The sequence below is a fragment of the Setaria italica genome, chromosome VII (assembly GCF_000263155.2).
Source record: "Setaria italica strain Yugu1 chromosome VII, Setaria_italica_v2.0, whole genome shotgun sequence".
NCBI lineage: Eukaryota > Viridiplantae > Streptophyta > Magnoliopsida > Poales > Poaceae > Setaria > Setaria italica.
This window is the reverse complement of record NC_028456.1, coordinates 17,042,088-17,068,639: the sequence shown is the minus strand read 5'-3', so window position 1 is coordinate 17,068,639 and position 26,552 is coordinate 17,042,088. Positions and strand designations below refer to the sequence as shown.

Here is a 26,552-nt window from a genome sequence, read left to right as displayed (position 1 = left end):
GGCTACCACGTATGCCGTGGTGGCCGCTACGACAGCGGAGAAGACCAGAGTCCAAGCCCGACCCGGCGGGGCCCAAGGCTTTCTCCGCGCGGATCCTCAACGCGCCGTTCCCGACGCGCTTCAGGCCGCCTACCAACATCACCAAATACTCCAGGAGACGAACCCCGGACTTTGGCTCAGCGACTACCGGCTCACCTGTCAGGCTGGTGGGGCAGATGACGACCTGTTTATCATCCGCAACCTCCCCCTGTTCCTAGCCGACTCCGCGCGAGCATGGCTAGAACACCTTCCATCAGGCCGGATTCGGAACTAGAACGACCTGAAGGACATCTTCGTGGGAAACTTCCAGGGCATGTACATGCTCCCTGGAAACTCCTGGGACCTCCGGAGCTGCCGCCAGGGGTCGGATGACACAACATCATGCTTCTATTACCGACAACTCCCTGGACTAGAATGGCCTCCAAATGATGAAACATGGCACAAAATAGTGTTTGACATGCAGAAAAAAGTATGATGCTTTTGTAAGAAATCGGTGCTCATAACCTAAGAGGGTGAGGGAGTGAATTAGGCAACTTAAAACCTTAACCTATGCCTTCCACTACTTTTACATCAAACTTCAACTAGATCCTGCTACCAAGTTGTGCAACTATGATTGATCTACTGTAAACCTCATCCCAAAACAAGTTTTGCAAACTAGAACCAATCATAGCAAGATACTACACTAAGAAAGTAAAGGCACACAAGTTGCAAGTATGAAATGCAAAAACGTAGGAGGTGAGGATGAAGGGAAGCAAACTCTTGACACGAGGATTTATTTCGTGGTATCGGTAGGCACTAAGCCACCACTAGTCCATGTTGTTGAAGCATTCACAAAGAGGATTACTTCCCGGTTACCGAGTCTCTTCCGGAACATCCCTTGACTGGCCACAAAGGCTCGGCCACTAAGGCTCACGCCAAGTTCCCTGATCACCTTGATGTCGTCTCCACTAAGGAGCTTCTCCACGAAGGGAGGGGTCTCCACGTTTCCCACACACGGTCGTCGACGCCGCTCCACACCAAGCCGGAGGGTCGAAGACTTGCCGGCGAGCCACCAAGGCTCCAAGGCGCCGGCACACCTTGTACAGCTATGGTTCACTCCTTGAATCGATCACAAGGAAGGCACACCTTACACTTTCTCTTCTTTAGCCCTATCCTAGCACTAATCACTCTTATAAGCTTGTGCTAAGCCTTTAAATAATCACTTATGCACTTTAGGTGGCTTGAATGTGTTCTTGAAGAATCTTGATCTCCAATGGACTTCTGCACACTCCAGCATCTTCAAATGGGCAAGTGGAGGGGGTATAAATAGCCAAGGCATCAAAGAGCCATTGTTCCAACAGTGGATGTTTCGATGGTATGTATTTTTGTAGCATCGGAATAAGTGATGCTACCGTATGCTCCTCTGTATTTCGGCCATGACTTCCAACTCTGAACTCCGATTTCGATGAAATTCTACTAGTTGGAAAGCTTATGAAATTCTACACGAGATTCACAAAAAATCCAGACCATTCAATCACTTTTTGAGCACCGAATGAATGCTAAAAGTCCGATGGTACCGTCGGACCTTCCGATCACCACATCGCTACTCTTCGTATTTTTATCATAACTTTTTACTCCGAACTCCGTTTTTTAGCACCACCAAGAATGGCATCTGGCACGTAAAGAAACAAACGCATGTCGTACACCAGCTTAGGTGCGACCGACCTAGCTGCTCAGGTCGCAGAGAAGACAAGGTGTGTACTTCTAGAGCCCAAGCTATCAGGTTGAGGCACCAACTAGATCTACGTACAATCACGTGGAAACGCACGACATTAAGCAGGGAGGGATAAGCACTCTGAATTTTGAAGCATGGATGCCTTTGTACACCTGCTTTGGCTTGCTTTGCTTCCACTGATGCGAAAGTGAAATACACGGGTCGTGCTGGAGCTAGGTTCGGCCATGGACAGGAGGGAGAGGGAGTGAGAGAAGAGGGAGCAGGGTGTCGGTGTGTGTTCATAAGAAAAAGGGAGTGGGGTGCCTTGCACCGAGCGCATTGGGAAGTATGAGTTAGAATCTACTCCCTCCGTCACAGTATTTAGGGCTTGTTTGGCAGAGCTCCAGCTCTGAAAAAATAGCTCCAGATCCATAGATCTAGCTAGCTCCACCTTAAAGCTTCTCCACCGTTGATTTGAGATCTCAAAAAGCGCTTGGTACAGCTCCACTCTTATCTTTATCTCACTGGCAATTTGGATCCATGCATCAGAATAAAAAAAAGAAAAAAATGTCTTCTTCCTCATAGCGTCGGGTGCGATCTCACATAGGCGCTGCGTCGCGGCGAGTGCAGCCTTGCGCGTGCGGTTGAGGCACGGCCTCGCCGGCGGCTAGGCGGCCTCGCGCGCGTTGGCGGGCGCGGCCTCGCCGGCGGCTAGGCGGCCGGGTGCGGCCTCGCTGGGGCACTGCGTGACGGCGCCGGCCAGCCATGCGGGCGGGGCTTCGGTGGGTGGTCGAGGTGTGGCTCCGGCGAGCAGGGCGGGGCCACGGCGGCGCGAGCAGAGAAGGATGATGGCGCTAGTAGAGGAAGGACGCCGGCGTTTCGCACGGAGAAGAAGAAAGCTACGAAGAAATAGAATGAACAGACCATTTTCCACTAACGAGTGGTAGTGGTGGGTAATTTCCTCCAACTCCATCAAATTTGATTTCGTGGAGCACCCCCTGAGGTGCTCCACCAAATCCATAGATCTAGGGGTATCCACCGTTTTCGTGGAGCAGATCTGTGGTGGAGTCGCTGGATCTAAAACCGTTTGGCTGAAAAAATCTAGAGCGGAGCTGTTTTTGAGAATCTGGAGCTGCGTGGAGCTTTGCCAAACACGTTTTTATTTTGACTTTTCTACATGCATAGTTTTTACATGCACCTAGATATATAATATATCTAGATACTTTTGGGTAGAGAGAGTAGATAAGAGGCCTCATATTTAGAGAAGTTGGGGCTAAAAATGAAAAGCCGGCTGGGGATGCTCTTATGTTCTTTTTGCAACAGCAACAAGGCAACAAGTCAACTGAAGAGATGTTCGAGTTGTTGAGAGAGAGAGCTTAAACAGTGCATCCCTCGGTTCTCTTATTTCTTTACATGTATCTCGTGCATTGTAGGCACAAAATTTGGCGAAACAAATCGAAGTATATATCAAGGCATATACTGATATACACCTTGACAGCATACAAGATACATGCGAAAGCAGTGAGTATAATTTCCTGTTATTCCCCTTATGATTATCCTCGTAATCTTTTAGGCGACTTTGCAAGAGAAGACCTCTATAAAACTTGCTGACAACTCTGGAAATACTCGAGTTGGCCTAAAATCTTTGTTGAGGCAAACAGCGGTCGCTCTGCCTTCCAATACGAGCTGCCAAGAGTAGCAATAAAGGTGTGACTTGTGAGATAGATATGCTTATGTTCATTAACAACCTAACACATATAACACGCTTCTTGTTCCTGCGTGTACTCCCTTTGTTCCAAGCTACAATATCTTAAATTTGTCCTAAGTCAATTTTCTTTACTTTGACCAGAAGTTTTAAAAAAAATACACCAACATCTACAACATGAAATTAATTTTGTTAAATTTTCCATGAAATATGTATTCTTAGTATATTTGTTTATATGTAGATGTTAATATATATATTTTATAAATTTAATTAAATTTGAACAATTTTGATTTAGAATAAAATTTAAATAACCTATATTTTGGAACGGAGGGTTACCTTACGATGTGGCAGAGTCTCGATCATATGCTCTACAATAATTCGTACGCCTTTGATTTGAATAGGCTTCACCTTGACCGCAAACTTGTCACCACTCTGAGATGCAACGCATGTAATAAATTGTTAAAATGTAAGTAAATTCTTTGAGATCTTCCTTATTGCACGAGGAATAATTTGCCATGCATTCGTTCACAGCAAATGAACCAAGGTAGACATGTACCCTGAGAGGCGCGAAGTACTTGAGGTTCAACTCTGAAAGAGCCATGGCGTTGCCCGTGGACGTCCAGTAGTCCACGCTGATGCCCAGCTGCTCAAGCATCACGTCACGACCTGATACCGTGATACGTACGGCTCAAAGAACTGATGGATACTCGCAGATACGTGCCGTGCGTCTACTAGCTAGGAATAATATAATGGATAATCTTCGAGAGCTGCTATATCTTGGAATAAATTAATCAAACGATGGCTCACCACTGTGGAGGTAGCTGGCGTAGATGGCGTTGTTGACGACGCCGTACTCGTCGAGCTCGTCGTCGCGGACCTCCATCTCGATCTCGAAGAACCTGTCCTTCCTGCATGTGTTCTCGTACCACGCAGACATCTCATCAGGATTATCATTCAGCTAGGGCCTAGGGGGCATGGTGGTTTCCTGGAAACAAATTAGCAAAGGGATCGAAGCGGACCTGATGGTGGTAATAAGCGGGTTCGATGCGGTGTCGTTGCTGGGGCGAACTTCTTGTTGGTCGAGCAGCTGGCGGCTGGTCTCGGGGACGGCGTTGGCAGCTGCTCCCCGGAGCCGGCAGTACTTGGGCCGCGCAGCCACGTGCGCCGCCGCGACGATGACCCTGCCGGGACGCGCCCGGCCGGTGCGCACCACCACGCGGTGCTGGCCATGGATGCCGGAGCTCACGTCGGCGGGGCGCGGCCGATGGGAGAGCCCGGTGACCTGACGAACGAGGCCGGCCATCGGCTGCTGCATTGGCGATCGGCGAGCGAACTGTGGTGGCAGGTTCGTTTCTGAACTCTGGATATCTAGTGGCCAGCGTTAGATATATCGCACTGATCGTTGATGCCATTATGCCAAGGCGTGGAGTCTTATATAGGTGACGGTCTGACGGAGAATCAAAGCAGCATGGCCCGAAAATCGCCGGCTATTCAACTGTCCTCGTCGTGGGGTTTTACTCCGAAAAGTTTCCAATCCTGTGTGTGGGCGAGCCGCCATTGGGCTTTGCCATTTCATCTGCTCTATTTCTTAAAACATAATATGGATGAAAATTCTTTATATGCACATAAAGTTTGCTCATTCTGTAAATGCACGCACGCACAATGTATGAGAAAAACTGAGCCGTAGATGTTAAATTGACAAAATCGTCTCACATGTTTCGTTATCGGCGAACATATTTCCTGCCACTAAAAAATAGCATTGTTTTTCTTAATAAAATAAATTAAGAAAATGTGAGCCATCATTCTAAGTCTAACACTTAGAGCCCGATGAACAGATTTCACTGTGAAAACCTAACTAATTGAGGTATGATGACTTGATGAGCTTGGTCTAGTCTAACAAATCCAACAAGTAGGACCAGCTGCGAGTTTGGGCTACCGTGCTGACTACTGGAGCCCATGACCACTGGATTATACTTCTCGTGGAGTTGGGCTTCAGACTGTTCAAGTACCAAAGTTTTCCAAATGGGCCAGGCCCACTGGGCGGCCCGAGGCCCGTCACTAAAAAACCCGGCACGAACACGGGCCCGGCACGAGAGGAATAGTGCTCGGGCCGGCCCAGCACGATGATAGTGCCGGGCCTGGGCTGCCTTCCCGGCACGCTGGGCAGCACGAGCCCGGCACGATTTTTGGGCCGACCCGAGGCTGGCCCGACACCCCCGCGCCCCTCGCCTCCCGACCGTTGATCTCCGGCGTCCCATCGCCTCCCGACCGTTGGATCAAGTCGTTGGGGACGGGGTATATAAGCCCATCGGCCACCTCGCCCCGCTCGGCCGCAAACCCTAGCGTCATTTCCTTCCCCTCCCCGCCGCTCTCGCTCTGGATCTAGATCTCGCTCTCCTCTGGCTCTCCGCCTCCGCTCTCTCGCACGCCTCACCGGCTCGCCGCCTCTGGCTCTCCTCCTCTCCGCCTCCGCTCTCTCATCTCCTCCCTCTCCGGCGACCGAAGGCCGGCGTCGGCCGCCTACCGGCGCCGCTGGCCCCCCTCGCCTCCCGACCGTTGTCTGTTGGTGTTCTATTGATTCGTTCTTGTTTCATCTTCTTCCCCCAACCCCCGCCTCCTCTCGCCTCCTCCCTCTCCGGCGACCGAAGGCCGGTGTCGGCCGCCTACCGGCGCCGCTAGCCCCCCTCACCTCCCGACCGTTGTCTGTTGGTGTTCTTTTAGTGATTCGTTGGTATGTCATCTTCTTCCCCCAACCCCCACCTCCTCTCGCTCCTCCCTGGCTCCGGTGTTCGGATCCGTTGTTAGTTCACCTTGCCGTGCGCTCTGGTGATCCGGATTCGTTGGTAAGCCGTTGCGTTGTTGTCTTCTTCCCCCACCTCTCGCTCTCGCCCACTCCTCTGTCCACTGTCCTGTTGCCTCCTCTCGCTCCTCCCTAGCTCTGGTGCTCCAGATCCGTTGTCCGTTGACCTTGCCGTGCGCTCTAGTGCTCCGGATTCGTTGGTAAGCCGTTGCGTTGTTGTCTGCTGGTGTTCTTCTACTGATTTGTTGGTGTTCTTCTACTGATTCGTTCTTGTTTTGTGTTCGCAGGTTGATCCATTGAGGGACCAGAGCGTCGGCGATGGACGGCGGCGACGATTTCTAGGAGCACACCATCAACGACGAGCTTCAGATGATGGGCCAGCGAGGTGATGATGAGAGTGACATGGAGGCAGAGCGGGATGAGCTCTTCGGTCGCAGCGCTGTCGATCCAATCGACATAGCTGCGACTGAAGCACCACCTGCTGGTTAAGAAGCACCTGATGCTGATCCAGACATGGTGAGCAACGGCACCAAGAGGTCCCGTTCCACCACCTCTGAGTGCTGGAAGGACTTTGAAAAGATCTTCAAGGACATCAATGGGAAGAAGGTAAGGGTCTCTGCCAAGTGTAATCATTGTGGCATTATATATGTTGCTAGATCTTCCATTGGCACTGACCATCTCAACAGGCATATTGAGAAATGCCCAAACAGAAGGGCTAAGGTTCGTAATTTCGAGTCTCTGATCCATTTCAACCCTGACAGTTCTGTCCGTCAATGGGATTACTCTGCTGAGGTAGTTCGTACTCAACTATGTCGTTTGATTGCTAGACTAGATCTTCCTCTATGTTTTGGTGCATCTCCTGCTTTTGAAGAGTATATTAAACTTGCTCATAATCCTAGGTTTTCTGCTGTCTCTATGCAATCAACCACTAGAGATATGTGCAAGTACTTTACTGATTGCCGTGCTAAGCTTATTGAATCATTTGTTGCCGTTTCATCTGTGTCTATCACTTCTGATATCTGGTCTGGTAATGCTAAGGAAGATTACCTTAGTGTGGTTGCTCATTATGTTAATCTTGATTGACAATTAGAGAAGAGGTTAATTGGTTTAAGGCTTATTGATGAATCTCACTCTGGCCAGAACATTTCTGACCGTGTGACTAGTGTGCTAGAGGAGTATGGTTTGATTTCAAAGGTATTTTTTTGTTACTTTGGATAATGCCTCTGCTAATTCTACTGCTATGGAGAAACTTAGTCCTAAATTAGCTGCTTATGTTGGATCATTATTCTTACATCAGCGTTGTGCTTATCATATCATCAATCTCATGGTTAAATCTGCCATTAATCTGATTGAGCCATATCTAGATGCATTTAGATCTGCAATATCTTTCATCAATGCTTCTAACTAGCGCATTGCTGCATTTAAGAGATTTTGTCTAGCTGTGAATGTTCATCCTAGAAAGTTTGGTTTGGACATGAAAGTCAGGTGGAACTCCACTTATCTCATGCTCAAGCATTTGCTCCTTTACAGACAGACATTTAATGTTTTTATTGAGACTAACTATCCTAGGAGTGAAAGAGATCCTTTACTGTTGACAGAGGATCATTGGACTGTTGCACAGAGTATGTTATCCTTCTTTGAACTCTTTTATAATTGTACTGTTGCACTATCTGGTGTTTATTATCCTACCTCTCCACTTATGTTGCATCAGCTCATTTTGATTGCTAAGCATCTTAAACATTATGAAAATGATGAATTGCTTAGGCATGTTGTTGTTCCTATGAAAGATTACTATCTTAATTACTGGAGAGACATTCCTATGCTTTATTCTGTTGCATTCATATTGGACCCTAGAGCTAAATTGAAAGGTTTTCAAAATGTGCTCAGGTTGTTATTTAGTCTTACTGGTACTGATTATTCTGCTTACTTCATTGATGTTAGAGCTGAACTGTCTACTGCATTTAAACTTATGATGACAAGTTTGGTGCAGTAAAATTGCAAACTCCTCCACCTCCATCCACTTTTGGTAAGAAAACTAGTGCTTGGGATGATATTTTTTCCACTGGTTCAGATTCTGGTGTATCTGCTTTTGGAATTCATGATCTCCCTGGTACTTCTTTCTCCACCCCTCCTCCCTCTTTGCCTCTTGCTTTGTCTAGAAGGTCATCTGCAAGTGCTTGGCAATGGACTCTCTACCTACTTGGACAGTGACACTGTCACCCATTTTGATGATAACTTCAACATCTTATCTTGGTGGCATGAGCATAAAAGAACTTATCCAATTCTGTCCATCTTAGCTAGAGATGTTCTTTCTGTTCCTATTTCCACAGTTTCATCAGAATCTGTTTTCAACACTACTGGCAGGATCATCGAGGAGAGGCGGCGTCGATTGAAACCGGAGACGGTCGAGATGCTTTCTTGCGTCAAGGATTGGGAGGCTGCAGAAGCAAGACTTTAGAACTTAGTAGATGATGAAGAACTTGAGGAAAGTTTTGCTAATTTGTACCTAGATGCCACTGAGAATTCAGAAGTGTAACACTGGCCTGTAATAACTTAAAGTTTTAGAACTATAATTTGATTGAGCTGGGCTGTACTCTTTTTTTTTTCTATCCAGGGTTTTTTCTCACGAGGTGTGAGTTTTACTTCGATAGGTTTTTAATGAGGCAGTCATTGCACCAGCTCAAACTTATAAGTTATAATCTCCTATCTCTCTGTGATGTTGATCTGTGATGTTGTGATTTGTGAAGTTGAAGTAGAGAGATGTTGATCTTAATCTGTTGTGTTGATTTGTGATTTGTGAAGTTTGATAAGATGATTTTAATCTGTTGAAGTTAAAATCTGTTGTTCTTTTCTAGATAAATGACTTGTGTAAGTTATGTTGATCAGTTTGAGTGGTCATTGAGACCTCAGTACCTGGCCCGGCACTAGCACGCTAGTGCCTGTCGTGCCACCGTGCCGGCTAGGTCCTAAAAAAAGGGCCGTCGTGCCGGGCCTAGCCTGCCTGGGCACGACACGACACGGCACGGAAGAGGCGTTGTGCCATTTCGTGCCGGGCCATTCCGTGCTAGGGCCGGTCTAGGGCCGGGCGGCCCATATGGAAATCTATCCGTGTGTTTGGTTACTGGGTCGGAACGGGTCGGAACGGGTCGGACCTCCTTCGTCCCACGTTTGGTTCAAAAGAGAACTGGGTTGGGTCGAACCCACATGGGAATATTCCCATTAGATCCGGGTCCAAGGGATTCCTCCAAAACCAACGGATCATTTCGACCCAGATCTTCTCACGCGTCTCCTCTCACCGCACCTCCTCTCACCCCCGAGCCCAACGCCAGAGCACCGCCCGGCTCCAACCCCGCCGCCCTGACCTCCTCCGCCGGCGCCCCCATCCGCCGCCTCACCCACCTTCGCCGCCGCCCGTAGCAGACGCCGCGCCAGCCCCATCCACCGCCCGCTCTTCCCCTCACCTTCTCCCTTGAACTCGCCGCCGCCGCCCCTGAAAATCGGGATGCCCAGCCCTCCGCCGCCCCTGACCGTCGCCGCCCTTCAGATCCACCTCCGGCCGTGACGTCCGCCGCGCCCGTGACGTCCGCCGCCGCGCCCTGACGTCCTCAACCGCCGCCGTCCCTGAGATCCACCGCCGGGGACTCATCCGCTCCGCCGCCCCTCAGATCCGCCCCCGACCCCTTCAGCCGCCGCGCCCCCGACCCCTTCCGCCGCCGCGCCTCAGTCCCCTTCCGCCGCCGCGCCTCCGACCCCTTCCGGCGCCGCTCCCCAGGCGTCCTTGGCGGGCACGGAGCGGAGCGGTCACGGGCCGACGCCGGTCCCCTGTCCTCCGTGGTGGCCGGCGGCCCCTGACCGGCGCCGTCCGCTGCCGTCCGTGGCGGGCGGCGGCCCGTGACCGGCGCCGTCGGCTGCCGTCCGTGGCGGGCGGCCCCCTGACCGACGCCGCCCCCTGACCGACGCCGGCCCTGACCGGCGCCGTCCGCTGCCGTCCGTGGCGGGCGGCGGCCCGTGACCGGCGCCGTCGGCTGCCGTCCGTGGCGGGCGGCACCCTGACCGACGCCGCCCCCTGACCGACGCCGGCCCTGACCGGCGCCGTCCGCTGCCGTACGTGGCGGGCGGCGGCCCGTGACCGGCGCCGTCGGCTGCCGTCCGTGGCGGGCGGCCCCCTGACCGACGCCGCCCCCTGACCGACGCCGGCCCTGACCGACGCGCCACGCCCCTAGCTTGCTGCCGCCCCTGTGAAGCTTCGCCACAGGAGCCAAGCGCCGGATCTGCCAAACGTCGCCGCCCGTACCATCCGCCGGCGCCGCGTCTCCTTCTCTCAAAGGTTGAAACCGTGCACCACCATGTTTATGTTGGTTCATATTTATTGAATTGACTTGAATGGTACTGGTTGATAGTATTATGGATTGAATTGAATAAATAGTCCAGTAGCATGACATCCTGGTTCAATTGCCTCTAAGAACAAGTGTTTCTTTTATTGTTGTATTGTAGATGGATAAGAGGACCAAGATTGTAACTTGTGCTACTGCTGCATACATGTTGTTGTCAATGATGGCGGTGATTATTCAATCTAGAAAACGTAAACGATGTGCCAGAAGGGTTGGTATTACCTATGGGCCTATGGAGGCAAGGGATAGGATGAGAGTAGATTATCTAAATAATAAAATTTGGAAGGATGACACAACTTGCTTGAACATGTTAAGACTGAATAGAGGCAAGTTTTTTCGATTTTGCAATCTTTTTAGAGAACGTGGTTTGCTTCAAGATACATGTCACTTGTGTGTTGAGCAGCAGGTGGGTATGTTTCTAAATACAGTGGGACATAACCTTAGGAATAGGTTAGTTGGAACTAATTTTGATAGATCGGGGGAAACAGTTAGCCGCTATTTCAACAAAGTACTCCGTGCTATTGGAGAGCTGCGAGGGGAACTAATTAGGCCCCCGGCTTTGGACACTCCAAGCAAAATTGCAGGGGACAACAGATGGGATCCTTACTTTAAGGTGTGAGGCTTATCCCTGTTTTGTTTTGACTTTTCTATTAATCTAACATCATATGGTCCCTAATTTTTACCTTTTTGAAAAAATTAGGACTGTATTGGAGCTATTGATGGTACTCATGTGAGAGCATCTGTTCCTAAGAATATTGAGCATGCCTTTCGCGGTAGGAAATCCTTTTGCACACAAAATGTAATGGCAGCTGTAGATTTTGATCTACAGTTCACCTATGTGTTGGCTGGTTGGGAAGGGGCTGCACATGATGCTCTAGTTTTACGTGATGCTTTAGAACGTGAGAATGGCCTTCGTGTCCCACAAGGTAATAGAGTAGTAAACTCTCAACTTTTATATACACATTTCAGTCTATAGTATTATGACCAAACTGTATATCAAATGATAGGAAAATTCTACCTAGTCGATGCTGGATATGGAGCCAAACCAGGATTTTTGCCCCCCTTTCGTGGAGTTCGGTACCACTTAAACGAATGGGGAAGTAATCCAGTGCAAAATGAGAAGGAATTGTTCAACCTTAGGCACTCATCACTACGTGTCACAGTAGAGAGAGCATTTGGGGCACTAAAGAGGAGATTCAAAATTCTTGATGATGCTACACCATTCTTTCCTTTTCCAATACAAGTAGATATTGTTTGTGCTTGTTGCATTATTCACAATTGGGTCATACAAGATGGGCGTGATGAGTTCTTCACAGAGGATACTAATTGAGCAAGCTACAACCATGCTTCCACACGCATTGGCCAAGCACATGAGCATGCTGCCATGGTTAATTTCAGGCAGCAAATAGCAGATCAGATGTGGGCAGACCGTCAAAACAACAATGTTAACTAATTTTTGTATCAACTTGAATTTCTTTCGATTGTATAACATATTAAACCTTTCTTTGTTGATGTTGAATACTATTTGTATGACATGTTCGTTGCTGATTTATGTAATTTGTGATGGTATGTGTATTTTGGCTACATGTTGGTGCTGATTTTGTATTGGTCGTAATGTACATTGTGGATACATGGGTGCTGATTTTGAACTAGTGATAACATACATTGTGGATACATCTTGGTGCTGATTTTGGATACATTTTCGTGCTGATTGTGTTTTTGTGTGGCAGAACCATGGAGGAAGTAGCTGAAGGGTCTGGTGGGACTAGTGGGCATGCTACGTGGACATCAGCAATGTCTGCTTTAATGCTCTCTCACCTAAATGATTTGGTGGCTGCTGGTTTGAAGACATCAAAGGGATTTAAGAAGCACCTTTTTAATGGTTGTGCTAGGGTTATCAATGAGAAGTTCACCACAAGGATCACTGGTGAGCAAGTTAAGAATCATTTGAAAACATGGCAGAAAAGGTATGCAAAGATAAATAGATTGAAGAAGTTGAGTGGTGCCCTCTTTGATGAAGAAAACTGCATGATTACACTAGATGAGGAGCACTACAACGGCCATGTCCAGGTAACCTTACTGTATTTTGCTTAGTTCTTGATTCATTCACAAGTGTTAGATTATATTAACATATTTTTCCATCTTGTCTAGGATCACAAGTCTGATGCTGAGTACTTGAACAAGCCCCTCTTGCACTATAGAGAGATGACGGCAATATTTGGCAATACAATGGCTACTGGAAATTTTGCAAAAGACTCAAGTGCACCTCTAGGTAGAGAGGATGATGAGGGTGAAAGTCAAGAAGAGGGGGATGAGGTTACTGGGCATGGTCCAAGTGAGGGGCATACCACTCAAGGGGCAACGTCTTCTGCTAGTAGACCTAGTAAGAAGCAAAAGATAGCTGAAATGGAGGAGGATGGGCTGGTTGCCGCCTTCAAAAGTGTAGGTGAGAACCTTGCCGCTGCCATAAAAATGGTAGCTAAACCTGATAATGAGCTGCCACCTGACCTACACATATCTTTCTACTATGCTCATTTGGTGAGCAATCCTCACATTGGCAAAGCTTTCTATAACTTGCCATTCGAGCACAAGTTAAATTGGGTCACAATGTTCATCGCTGAGAAGTTCCCTGGAATGTAAAAGAGTGATTTCAATGAGTAGGATGTTTCTTTTGTTAAAACTTGATCATGAATTAGTGTCTAAGCTCTGAATTTATATTATGTAAGCTTCAACTTGATGGCTGATATTGTATTGCCTTGAACTTGGTATATGTAAGGCTTGAACTGGCCATTGACGTTGCTCAAGATTGATGAACTTTTGGTGTATGTATGTAAGGCTTGAACTTGGTATATGTTGTTATTTTCATCCATCATTTGGAATATCTTTCTTCTTTTTAGATGATTTATATCCTATGTGTTTATAAGCAGAAAGCAAATGAGCATCAAATCCTGTTAAGAAGCCCCTGATATTATATTATTTTTAAATTAAGCAGTACCATGTTTTAATATTAACGGCAATTTTTCACAATAGAATATACAGTGCTAGAATGTGAGCAGTAGCAGGTTGATGTCTATATTGTTGATGAATTATGGCAGCTAGGGTAATCTCACCAAGAAGGTGAGCTTATTCATTGTCAAACCCTCATCCTCCAACCAAACAAGAGATGGAACCACTCCAACCCACTTTATCCCATAATCAAACAAAAAACTGGGTCCAACCTATCCCTGCAACCAAACAAGAACTGGGTTCACTCCAACCCAGAAAACTGGGTTGGCTCCAACCCAACCCGCATGGTCCCAAAACCAAACGCACCCTATATCAAGAACCTTGAGCTTGAGGAGGCGTGTGTGAATCGATTTCAAGTTGGAGGCGCGTGGCCTTGACTGAGAGGTATCCTGGAAGTGGATGACGGGTGGGGACACCTTGAAGTGGGTCCGCCGAGTCATGCAGGATGAAGGCCTAACATGACGTGTAGAAGCCTCGTGTCTTGATTATTACTTAGGAGTACTCATGACTAATAGGTAATAGGGAACGACGACGAAATGGTTCGGATTAAACTAGTCAGTCGTGTCCCATGGTGTTGAATTTTTATTGCGGGGACGCCTCACAAATGACGAACAGCAGACGGTTGGTTCGTACGTCCTTTAAAAGTTGCTGGAAATGCAACCGAAATAACCAAAGGAGCACCAGCATGTTAACTATCAATCATGGTGAACACACTTTACTACTTCAGCAATGGAAAATGCAAATTCCACACCTTTGTCTCTCAAAATGCAATCACATTGTTGCTAACTGTTAATTTACTTTCAGAAACACCGTGTAAGTAAAATGGTTGACATCTACCTCAAAACTCAAGCACGCTGAAATTAACTGGTGTGTAGACTACTGTCGTACGCTTTCTTTCTTTCTTGAAGTCTAGTCCTATTTATAGCGTCTGGCAGAAACTATCTTTCTTTGGATTACTATAATCATTATTTCATACCAAGAGGCAGTCCTTTGCTTTGATCATCTCCGTGTCAAAACTCAAAAGACGGAAGAACTGTTTTGTAGTAGGGGTATGAAACAAGCAGAAGCATGCAGTTCATTGTTTTGCCCGGTTCCAACACCATTTCCTGTGATTTGCAAGTGCCCTGCTGAAGCCATGCTTGAGGGGGAGTAAACTTGGACTTTTTTTAAGGCAATTTGTATGGGAGGTTCTGAAATATCGCTTTGGCGCTGACAGTTTTATGCAATCTATTCTCACATCTGAGCCATGGGCACTGCGTATTTCCTATTCTTAATAGATGTATGTGTCCTGAAGCTCATGGTACTGCTGCATCATCCAGTGTTAAACGAACTTTCTTTGCTAAAAATATACATTGCAAATCAAATGTATCAGACCAACAATTACACACATACAAAATCACAATGCAGACGGACTGTAGCTCTACTGTTACTACGAGCTGGAGGGTGGACGTGCAGCCGGTTTTGCTGATAAGAATACCCAGCGAAGGTATGTAAGCCATTATACAATAGCCTCGATTGCTTTTTGCTTTTATCTAGTTTCGATTGATCGGATTCGTTCGTTTACAAGTATGTACTCGTGATAAATGCTATTGCGTCGATGCAGGTCAGTTGCGAGTTAAAAGGGTCCTTTTGTTAGGCTTTTGAAAGTGCTTTGATTTCAAAAAAGCTAAACGCTAACTAAAGGGGTGGGCTGCGAACCACCAGTTTTCACAAAACCAGATCCCCTGCTTCCACCGGAGGTGGCATCCAAGTTTTCCTCAAAATTACCCACTGCTATGAGCGTATCGGTTCATCCTCCTCCTCCTCCCCGCAATAGAACACATGCGCGTGCACGGGGATGGACTGTGGGTTCGCCGCCCCACCGCTGGCTGCCCTCCCCACCGGCGGCGCCCCTTTCCAGCCGCTTCCTCTCCTCCCGGCGGCGGCGGCCCTCTCCAACTCCCTCCTCTCCCGGCGGCGGCGCAAAAGGGGGTCGGCGGCGGTGCTACCTCCGCCCGGTGATTGGTCACCGGCAGCCGTCCTCCCCACTCTGGTTCGTGGCCGCCGCTCCTGATGTCGCTCCCTGATTCGCTCCGTTGCCGCCGCTCACGATTCGCTCCTAATTCGCTCCCTGATTCGCTCCGCCGCCACTCGTGAGGTCGCTCCGCTGTTGCCGTGGTCTCTGCCCCGGCCAGTGCACCCAAGCTGGCGAGCCCTCGGCTGCCGCTGCTCCTTCGCGCATTGGCTAGTGAGAGGAAGAAGAAGGGGCTAACAATAGGGGTCAACTCGTCAGTGAGAGAGGGAGAGAGTTGAGTGGGAAGGGTCGTGGATGACATGTGGGGTCCGCTTAACAGTTTTCTCAAAAACCACAGCTGCCCAACCAAACGGCTTTCAGCTTTCTCACATCCCACACCTCACAGCTGCTTTTCTACAGCCCACAGCTCATAGCTACTTTTCTAAAAAGCCAAACACACCCAAAGTATGATGCTGTGCAAGTGCGATCAGATGAGTGTGGCTGTAGGACAGATCGTGGCAAACCAAGCTAGTATCAAATCGATGGGCCATCAAGTGATGCTAACTTAATCCAAGCACTCTAAACAGCGCCTACTCCAAATTTAGAGTGTCAAATTAAAAAACGCACTCCAGCAGGTTTTCTACTTGGCTCACCATTTTGAGGAGGTTTGGAGCTATTCGTATCCATGATCTTGTCATGACCATTCAATACTGTACAATGTACGTTATAAAAGATAAACAATAATGATTAGCAATCTTGTGATAGTTATATGGTTAGATAAGATTTTGCTGTGGTGGTGATCATCCTTGAGGGTGAACGTGCAGCCGATTTTGCCGATAAGAATACCCAGCGAAGGTATGTAAGCCATGATACGATGGCCTCGATTGCTTTTTGCTTTTATCTAGTTTCGATTGATCGGATTCGTTCGTTTACAAGTATGTACGCGTGATAAATGCTATTGCGTAGATGCAGGTGAGTTGCGAGTTAAAGGTCATTTTGGTTGGACTTTTGAAAGTGCTTTAGCTTCGAACAATCCAAAAGCTAAACAATCCAAAAGCTAACTAAAGCGGTGGGCTGCGAACCACCGGTTTTCACAAAAGCAGCTTCTCTTTAGTTCAATTCTCACCGTACTTGATCCCCTGCTTTCACCCGATGTGGCGTCCAAGTTTTCCTCAAAATTACCCACTGCCATCGGTTATGAGTGTACAGTTCATCCTCATTCTCCCCGCAATAGAACACATGCGCGTGCACGGGGATGGATCGCGGGTTCGCCGCCCAACCGCCGGCCGCCCTCCCCTCCGGCGGCGCCCCTCTCCGGCTGCTTCCTCTCCTCCCGGCGGCGGCGGCCCTCTCTGACTCCTTCCTCTCCTGGCAGCGGCGCAAAAAGGGGTCAGCGGCGGTGCTACCTCCCAGTGATTGGTCGCCGGCGGCCGTCCTCCCCACTCTGGTTCGCGGCCGCCGCTCGCGAGGTCACTCCCTGATTCGCTCCGCCGCCGCTCACGATTCGCTCCTGATGCGCTCCCTGATTCGCTCCGCTGCCGCTCGCGAGGTCGCTCCGCCGCCGCCGTGGTCTCTGCCCTGGCCGGTGCGCCCAGGGCGGCGAGCCCCCGGCTGCCGCTGCTCCTTTGCACCTTGGCCAGGGAGAGGAAGAAGAAGGGGCTGATGAGCGGGGTCAGCTCGTCAGTGAGAGATGGAGAGAGTTGAGTGGGAAGGACTGTGGATGACACGTGGGGTCTGCTTAACAGTTTTCTCAAAAGCCACAGCTGCCCAACCAAACGGTTTTCGGCTTTCTCACAGCCCACACCTCACAGCAGGTTTTTTACAGCCCACAGCTCATAACTACTTTTCTAAAAAGCTAAACACACCCAAAAGTATGCTGCTGTGCAAGTGCGATCAGATGAGTGTGGCTTCAGGACAGATCGTGGCAAACCAAGCTAGTATCAAATTGATGGGCCATCAAGTGATGCTAACTTAATTCAAAGCACTAGCATCCTCTAAACAGCCCCTAATCCAAATTTAGAGAGTCAAGCTAAACAAAATGCACTCGAGCCGGCTCTCTCTACTTGGCTCACCATTTTGGGGAGGCCTCCAAATTCCCCCTGCACCCTCCATTCCTAGGGATCTCTCTAGGGAGCGCACTATCCATGAGGATATTGCTGGAGCTGGAGACATTTTTCACCTTTAAAAAAATATAGAGAACCCCATTTAAGTTTTAGGAACTTTAGTTTGAAGGTTGTTACTGGAGTTGCTCTAAGGCAAATAAATCGATCCATGTCTAGCATATAATTATGGGGAAGCAATGCAGGAAGGAGATTTTTCAATGCTCAGTTGAGGAGAGAGGGGGATATATGCAGCCAAATGAAATGAGGGGCATATAGAGCATTTGGTACTCATGACTCCGGCAGAACACACATCTAAGATGGTGTGGCGTGCCAAGGTGGCACTAGGATGAAAAACAAAATTGAACATAAGTTGCAGTACGAGCTAATTCATCCAATTGAAAGTTGAGGATAAACTTGACTCACTAACGATGGTTGAGGACCATTTCTTTTTTTTCGTTTTCTCTGAAGAAAATATTCTTTTAGCATAGGTGATAAGCTCATCGACGACATTCCGGGACCGCGTCGAGTAGGTAGGTCAGCAGGCCGATCGGGCCTTGAATGTGCCTGCTGCTCGGCACGGTTCTGGAAGCTTCCTGCCTATTGAGGGTCCCCAGCAAAGGCTGTTTGTTGCGCTGGAAAGAACAGGCGGGAGTAAAGGAGGAGAAATGACGAGTGAATAAAAACTGCAGGCTCAATTCAATTCCGCAGTGCATGGCGGTTGCATCATTGTACAACCCTCCCCCCACGCACACACATCGGTGCATTCATTATGCATATGGTGGCCGAAGAAATAATGCACAGTACTGTACTGTACTGTTTAGCCGAGACACTAGGATTCTTTGGCCTTGTTTAGTTGGGGAATTTGGGAGGTGCCAAATTACTGTTACAGCACTGTAGCACACTGTAGCGTTTCGTTTGTATTTGTGAATTATTGTCCAAATATTGACTAATTAGGCTCAAAAGATTCGTCTCGCAAAGTACAACAAAACTGTGCAATTAGTTTTTAATTTCATCTACATTTAGTACTCCATGCATGTACCGCAAGTTTGATGTGATGGGGAATCTTCTTTTTGCATAGTGTCAAAGTTGGGAGTTGGGAGTAACTAAACATGGCCTTTGATGCAAGAAGCCAAGAACCGTCGCGTCGGTGCTTCAGCTCACCTGCGTCTACGAATCGTATCGTGTTCATGCTTTAACCAACTAACAGTTCGTTTACTGCGACCATTCGACTTCGCCAAGGCATAAAGTGAACTGTTCAGCTGGATATTATAAAACTAAAAGCCATCATTATCTAATCAGTTGGGATAGAAAATTTACATGGTGTCTTCCATAACCTCACCTTATAAAATGTAGGTTATTTTAAATTTCCATGGTACATTACAAAGCCATAAAAAACCGCTTCATCTTTTATACTTTCTACATGAGAATATACTATTCTAAGAAATAAAGGAAAAAAACAAAGATCATCATTATCTAATAATCAGTTAATAAGATAGAAAATTTCTATCGCGTCCTGTTCCGTAACCCCGTTTGGCTAGCGAGCATAAGTTGCTTGAAATAAGAGAAGGCGAAGACAACACTTTATTTAGGTTAAAAATGTCCGCTTTAAGTCACTACTCGAGCAAACCCACTCCTCTCGGTGAAACATAATAACATGCTAATGCGTTGTAAAATCTTTTTACTCTATTTTTTTCCCATGCATTCTACACCAGCAGCTTCGGAGCTATCCACATTTATGATCTTGTCACGACTATTAACATTGTACAGTGTAAGATCAACAGTCTTATGATAATTATGTGATTAGATGAGATGTTAGATGTGTGTTCATTTTTCTCATGCTACAAACAACTAATCCAAGGAAAAAAATGCATGAAAGGTGCAGTTGAGCAGGACACCATACAAACAACTACTTCAACGGCTCGATGCATTATGCATATGGTGGTTGAAGAAATATTTACCTATCAATAAAGTAATCAAATCTTCTACCTCATAATTTCATACATCAACAGTAGAACCGGAGAAAACCCCGTGAAAACTGACGCATAGGATAGGATCAAAACCCATAGTAAACCCACCCTCCTCCCGCTTGAACAGGCCCCAGGAACAAAAATACCGGCCTCCACCTTGAACCAGCGCTCGGTTGAAATTAGAAAAAAGCCGGCGGCCTCCAAACTTTTCCACTCCATTCTTTCCATACATCCTACATGAGGAGGTTCGGAGCTATTCATATCCACGATTTATCACGACCATTAAATAGTGTACAATGTGCGTGATAATAAACGAATAATAATGATCAGCAATCTTGTGATAGTTATGTGATTAGACGAGATGTTAGATGTGATTGTTCATTTTTCTCACGCTACACACAACTAATCCAAGGAAAAAAATGCATGAAAGGTGCAGTTGAGATGGACACTATGCAAACAACTACTCCAACGGATAGATGCATTATGCATATGGTGGCCGAAGAAATATTTACCTATTAATAAAGCAAACAAATCTTCTACCTCATAATTTCATACGTCAACAGTAGAACCGGAGAAAACCCCGTGAAAACTGGCGCATAGGATAGGATCAAAACCCATAGCAAACCCACCCTCCTCCCGCTTGAACAGGCGCCCAGGAAGAAAAACACCGGCCTCCACCTTGAGCCGGCGCTCAGTTGAAAATCAGAAAAAAGCCGGCGGCCTCCAAACTTTTCCACTCCATTCTTTCCATACATCCTACAAGAGGAGGTTCGGAGCTATCCACATCCATGATCTTGTCACGACTATTCAACAGTGTACAATGTGCGTGATAAAAATGAATAATAAAGATCAATAGTCTTGTGATAGTTATGTGATTAGACGAGACGTTAGATGTGAGTGTTCATTTTTCTCATGCTACAAATAGGTAATCCAAGGAAAAGAATGCATGAAACGTGCAGTTGAGCTGGACACCATGCAAACAACTACTCAAACGGATCGATGCATTATGCATATGGTGGCCGAAGAAATATTTACCTATTAATAAAGCAATCAAATCTTCTACCTCATAATTTCATACGTCAACAGTAGAACCGGAGAAAACCCCGTGAAAACTGGCGCATAGGATAGGATTAAAACCCATAGTAAACCCACCCTCCTCCCGCTTAAACAGGTGCCCAGGAAGAAAAAACACGGGCCTCCACCTTGAACCGGTGCTCGGTTGAAAATCAGAAAAAAGCCGATAGCCTCCAAACTTTTCCACTCCATTCTTTTCATACATCCTACATGAGGAGGTTTAGAGCTATTCGTATCCATGATTTATCACGACCATTCAATAGTGTACAATGTGCGTGATAATAAACGAATAATAATGATCAGCAATCTTGTGATAGTTATGTGATTAGACGAGACGTTAGATGTGATTGTTCAATTTTCTCACGCTACACACAACTAATCCAAGGAAAAAAATGCATGAAAGGTGCAGTTGAGATGGACACTATGCAAACAACTACTCCAACGGATAGATGCATTATGCATATGGTGGCCGAAGAAATATTTACCTATTAATAAAGCAAACAAATCTTCTACCTCATAATTTCATACGTCAACAGTAGAACCGGAGAAAACCCCGTGAAAACTGGCGCATAGGATAGGATCAAAACCCATAGCAAACCCACCCTCCTCCCGCTTGAACAGGCGCCCAGGAAGAAAAACACCGGCCTCCACCTTGAGCCGGCGCTCAGTTGAAAATCAGAAAAAAGCCGGCGGCCTCCAAACTTTTCCACTCCATTCTTTCCATACATCCTACAAGAGGAGGTTCGGAGCTATCCACATCCATGATCTTGTCACGACTATTCAACAGTGTACAATGTGCGTGATAAAAATGAATAATAAAGATCAATAGTCTTGTGATAGTTATGTGATTAGACGAGACGTTAGATGTGAGTGTTCATTTTTCTCACGCTACAAACAACTAATCCAAGGAAAAAAATGCGTGAAAGGTGCAGTCGAGCTGGACACCATGCAAACAACTACTCCAACGGATCGATGCATTATGCATATGGTGGCCGAAGAAATATTTACCTATTAATAAAGCACTCAAATCTTCTTCCACCTCAAAATTTCATACGTCAATAGTAGAACCGGAGAAAACCCCGTGAAAACTGGCGCATAGGATAGGATTAAAACCCATAGTAAACCCACCCTCCTCCCGCTTAAACAGGTGCCCAGGAAGAAAAAACACGGGCCTCCACCTTGAACCGGTGCTCGGTTAAAAATCAGAAAAAAGCCGATAGCCTCCAAACTTTTCCACTCCATTCTTTCCATACATCCTACATGAGGAGGTTTAGAGCTATTCGTATCCATGATTTATCACGACCATTCAATAGTGTACAATGTGCGTGATAATAAACGAATAATAATGATCAGCAATCTTGTGATAGTTATGTGATTAGACGAGATATTAGATGTGATTGTTCATTTTTCTCACGCTACACACAACTAATCCAAGGAAAAAAAATGCATGAAAGGTGCAGTTGAGATGGACACTATGCAAACAACTACTCCAACGGATAGATGCATTATGCATATGGTGGCCGAAGAAATATTTACCTATTAATAAAGCAAACAAATCTTCTACCTCATAATTTCATACGTCAACAGTAGAACCGGAGAAAACCCCGTGAAAACTGGCGCATAGGATAGGATCAAAACCCATAGCAAACCCACCCTCCTCCCGCTTGAACAGGCGCCCAGGAAGAAAAACACCGGCCTCCACCTTGAGCCGGCGCTCAGTTGAAAATCAGAAAAAAGCCGGCAGCCTCCAAACTTTTCCACTCCATTCTTTCCATACATCCTACAAGAGGAGGTTCAGAGCTATCCACATCCATGATCTTGTCACGACTATTCAACAGTGTACAATGTGCGTGATAAAAATGAATAATAAAGATCAATAGTCTTGTGATAGTTATGTGATTAGACGAGACGTTAGATGTGAGTGTTCATTTTTCTCACGCTACAAATAGGTAATCCAAGGAAAAGAATGCATGAAACGTGCAGTTGAGCTGGACACCATGCAAACAACTACTCAAACGGATCGATGCATTATGCATATGGTGGCCGAAGAAATATTTACCTATTAATAAAGCAATCAAATCTTCTACCTCATAATTTCATACGTCAACAGTAGAACCGGAGAAAACCCCGTGAAAACTGGCGCATAGGATAGGATTAAAACCCATAGTAAACCCACCCTCCTCCCGCTTAAACAGGTGCCCAGGAAGAAAAAACATGGGCGTCCACCTTGAACCGGCGCTCGGTTGAAAATCATAAAAAAGCCGATAGCCTCCAAACTTTTCCACTCCATTCTTTCCATACATCCTACATGAGGAGGTTTAGAGCTATTCGTATCCATGATTTATCACGACCATTCAATAGTGTACAATGTGCGTGATAATAAACGAATAATATTGATCAGCAATCTTGTGATAGTTATGTGATTAGACGAGACGTTAGATGTGATTGTTCAATTTTCTCACGCTACACACAACTAATCCAAGGAAAAAAATGCATGAAAGGTGCAGTTGAGATGGACACTATGCAAACAACTACTCCAACGGATAGATGCATTATGCATATGGTGGCCGAAGAAATATTTACCTATTAATAAAGCAAACAAATCTTTCTACCTCATAGTTTCATACGTCAACAGTAGAACCTGGAGGAAACCCCGTGAAAACTGGCGCATAGGATAGGATCAAAACCCATAGCAAACCCACCCTCCTCCCGCTTGAACAGGCGCCCCAGGAAGAAAAACACCGGCCTTCACCTTGAGCCGGGCGCTCAGTTAAAAATCAGAAAAAAAGCCGGCGGCCTCCAAACTTTTTCCACTGCTTTCTTTCCATACATCCTACATGAGGGAGGTTCGGAGCTATCCCCCACCCACGATCTTGTCACGACTATTTCAACAGTGTACATTGCGCCAGGATAAAAAAAATGAATAATAAAAGATTAAGCAGTCTTTGTGATAGTTTATGTGATTAGACGAGACGTTAGATGTGAGTGTTCATTTTTCTCACGCTACAAACAACTAATCCAAGGAAAAAAATGCGTGAAAGGTGCAGTCGAGCTGGACACCATGCAAACAACTACTCCAACGGATCGATGCATTATGCATATGGTGGCCGAAGAAATATTTACCTATTAATAAAGCACTCAAATCTTCTTCCACCTCAAAATTTCATACGTCAATAGTAGAACCGGAGAAAACCCCGTGAAAACTAGCGCATAGGATAGGATCAAAACCCATAGTAAACCCACCCTCTCCCGCTTAAACAGGTGCCCAGGAAGAAAAAAACATCGGGCCGTCCCACCTTGAACCGGCGCTCAGTTGAAAATCATAAAAAAGCCGATAGCCTCCAAACTTTTCCCACTCCATTCTTTCCCATACATCCTACATGAGGAGGTTTAGAGCTATTCGTATCCATGATTTATCACGACCATTCAATAGTGTACAATGTGCGTGATAATAAACGAATAATATTGATCAGCAATCTTGTGATAGTTATGTGATTAGACGAGACGTTAGATGTGATTGTTCAATTTTCTCACGCTACACACAACTAATCCAAGGAAAAAAATGCATGAAAGGTGCAGTTGAGATGGACACTATGCAAACAACTACTCCAACGGATAGATGCATTATGCATATGGTGGCCGAAGAAATATTTACCTATTAATAAAGCAAACAAATCTTCTACCTCATAATTTCATACGTCAACAGTAGAACCGGAGAAAACCCCGTGAAAACTGGCGCATAGGATAGGATCAAAACCCATAGCAAACCCACCCTCCTCCCGCTTGAACAGGCGCCCAGGAAGAAAAACACCGGCCTCCACCTTGAGCCGGCGCTCAGTTAAAAATCAGAAAAAAGCCGGCGGCCTCCAAACTTTTCCACTGCTTTCTTTCCATACATCCTACATGAGGAGGTTCGGAGCTATCCACACCCACGATCTTGTCACGACTATTCAACAGTGTACATTGCACGTGATAAAAAAATGAATAATAAAGATCAATAGTCTTGTGATAGTTATGTGATTAGGTTCGGAGCTATCCACACCCACGATCTTGTCACGACTATTCAACAGTGTACATTGCACAAGATAAAAAAATGAATAATAAAGATTAGCAGTCTTGTGATAGTTATGTGATTAGACGAGACGTTAGATGTGATTGTTCATTTTTCTCACGCTACAAACAGGTAATCCAAGGAAAAGAATGCATGAAACGTGCAGTTGAGCTGGACACCATGTAAAGAACTACTCCAACGGATCGATGCATTATGCATATGGTGGCTCAAGAAATATTTACCTATTAATAAAGCAATCGAATGTTCTACCTCATAATTTCATACGTCAACAGTTGAACCGGAGAAAACCCCGTGAAAACTAGCGCATAGGATACGATCAAAACCCATAGTAAACCCACCCTCCTCCCACTTGAACAGGCGCCCAGGAAGAAAAAACACCGGCTTCCACCTTGAACCGGCGCTTGGTTGAAAATCAGAAAAAAGCCAGCGGCCTCAAAACTTTTCCACTCCATTCTTTCCATAGATCCTACATGAGGAGGTTCGGAGCTATCCACATCCATGATCTTGTCATGACCATTCAACAGTGTACAATGTGCGTGATAAAAATGAATAATAAAGGTCAATAGTCTTGTGATAGTTATGTGATTAGACGAGACGTTAAATGTGAGTGTTCATTTTTCTCACGCTACAAACAACTAATCCAGGGAAATAAATGCGTGAAAGGTGCAGTTGAGCTGGACACCATGCAAACAACTACTCCAACGGATCGATGCATTATGCATATGGCGGCCGAAAAAATATTTACCTATTAATAAAGCAATCAAATCTTCTACCTCGTAATTTCATACGTCAACAGTAGAACCGGAGAAAACCCTGTGAAAACTGGCGCATAGGATAGGATCAAACCCATAGTAAACCCACCCTCCTCCTGCTTGAACAGGCAACCAGGAAGAAAAAACACCGGCCTCCACCTTGAGCCGGCGCTCGGTTGAAAATCACAAAAAAGCCGGCGGCCTCCAAACTTTTCCACTCCATTCTTTCCATACATCCAACATGAGGTGGTTCGGAGCTATTTGTATCCACGATTTATCACGACTATTCAATAGTGTACAATGTGGGTGATAAAAATGAATAATAAAGATCAATAGTCTTGTGATAGCTATGTGATTAGACGAGTAGTTAGATGTGATTGTTCATTTTTTTCACGCTACAAACAACTAATCCAAGGAAAAAAATGCATGAAAGGTGCAGTCGAGCTGGACACCATGCATACAACTACTCTAACGGTTCGAAGCATTATGCATATGGTGGGCGAAGAAATATTAACATATTAATAAAGCACTCAAATCTTCTACCTCATAATTTCATACGTCAGCAGTGGAATCGGAGAAAACCCCTAGAAAACTAACGCATAGGATAGGATCAAAACACATAGTAAACCCACCCTCCTCCCGCTTGAACAGGCGCCCAGGTAGAAAAAACACCAGCCTCCACCTTGAACCGGCGCTCGGTTGAAAATCAGACAAAAGCCGGCGGCCTCCAAACTTTTCCACTCCATTCTTTCCATACATCCAACATGAGGTGGTTCGGAGCTATTTGTATCCACGATTTATCACGACTATTCAATAGTGTACAATGTGCGTGATAAAAAATGAATAATAATGATTAGCAGTCTTGTGATAGTTATGTGATTAGACGAGACGTTAGATGTGATTGTTCATTTTTCTCAGGCTACAAACAGGTAATCCAAGGAAAAAAATGCATGAAAGG

The 26,552-nt window shown here is 46.2% G+C and overlaps 2 protein-coding genes across 2 annotated transcripts; one reads left to right on the top strand and one right to left on the bottom strand.

Annotated features, from left to right (window-relative positions):
* Positions 1-3,070: 3,070 nt before the first annotated feature.
* Positions 3,071-4,740, bottom strand: LOC101761697 (acyl-acyl carrier protein thioesterase ATL4, chloroplastic). Its single transcript, XM_004977875.2, has 5 exons — positions 4,457-4,740; positions 4,245-4,345; positions 3,994-4,103; positions 3,774-3,869; positions 3,071-3,418 (listed from the first exon to the last, which is right to left on the bottom strand). The coding sequence occupies exons 1-5, from the start codon at positions 4,738-4,740 to the stop codon at positions 3,302-3,304; spliced, it is 708 nt and encodes a 235-aa protein (XP_004977932.1). The 3' UTR covers positions 3,071-3,301.
* Positions 4,741-6,750: 2,010 nt separating this feature from the next.
* On the top strand, positions 6,751-13,268 carry LOC101761309. The gene is made up of 5 exons (XM_022828507.1): positions 6,751-7,264; positions 7,328-7,431; positions 10,743-10,788; positions 12,451-12,698; positions 12,780-13,268. The coding sequence occupies exons 1-5, from the start codon at positions 6,751-6,753 to the stop codon at positions 13,266-13,268; spliced, it is 1,401 nt and encodes a 466-aa protein (XP_022684242.1).
* The last annotated feature ends 13,284 nt before the right edge of the window (positions 13,269-26,552 follow it).

What these genes read in the sequence shown, in the direction of transcription:
- LOC101761309 (XM_022828507.1), top strand. Translation starts at nt 6,751, where the DNA reads ATGGTGAGCAACGGCACCAAGAGGTCCCGTTCCACCACCTCTGAGTGC. An exon ending in CACTTCTGATATCTGGTCTG is followed by an intron (nt 7,265 to 7,327) that starts GTAATGCTAAGG and finishes ATTGACAATTAG; the next exon opens with AGAAGAGGTTAATTGGTTTA. An exon ending in ACTACAACGGCCATGTCCAG is followed by an intron (nt 12,699 to 12,779) that starts GTAACCTTACTG and finishes CATCTTGTCTAG; the next exon opens with GATCACAAGTCTGATGCTGA.
- LOC101761697 (XM_004977875.2), bottom strand. Translation starts at nt 4,740, where the DNA reads ATGGCCGGCCTCGTTCGTCAGGTCACCGGGCTCTCCCATCGGCCGCGC. An exon ending in CCGCTTATTACCACCATCAG is followed by an intron (nt 4,346 to 4,456) that starts GTCCGCTTCGAT and finishes GAACACATGCAG; the next exon opens with GAAGGACAGGTTCTTCGAGA. An exon ending in AGACTCTGCCACATCGTAAG is followed by an intron (nt 3,419 to 3,773) that starts GTAACCCTCCGT and finishes TACTCTTGGCAG; the next exon opens with CTCGTATTGGAAGGCAGAGC.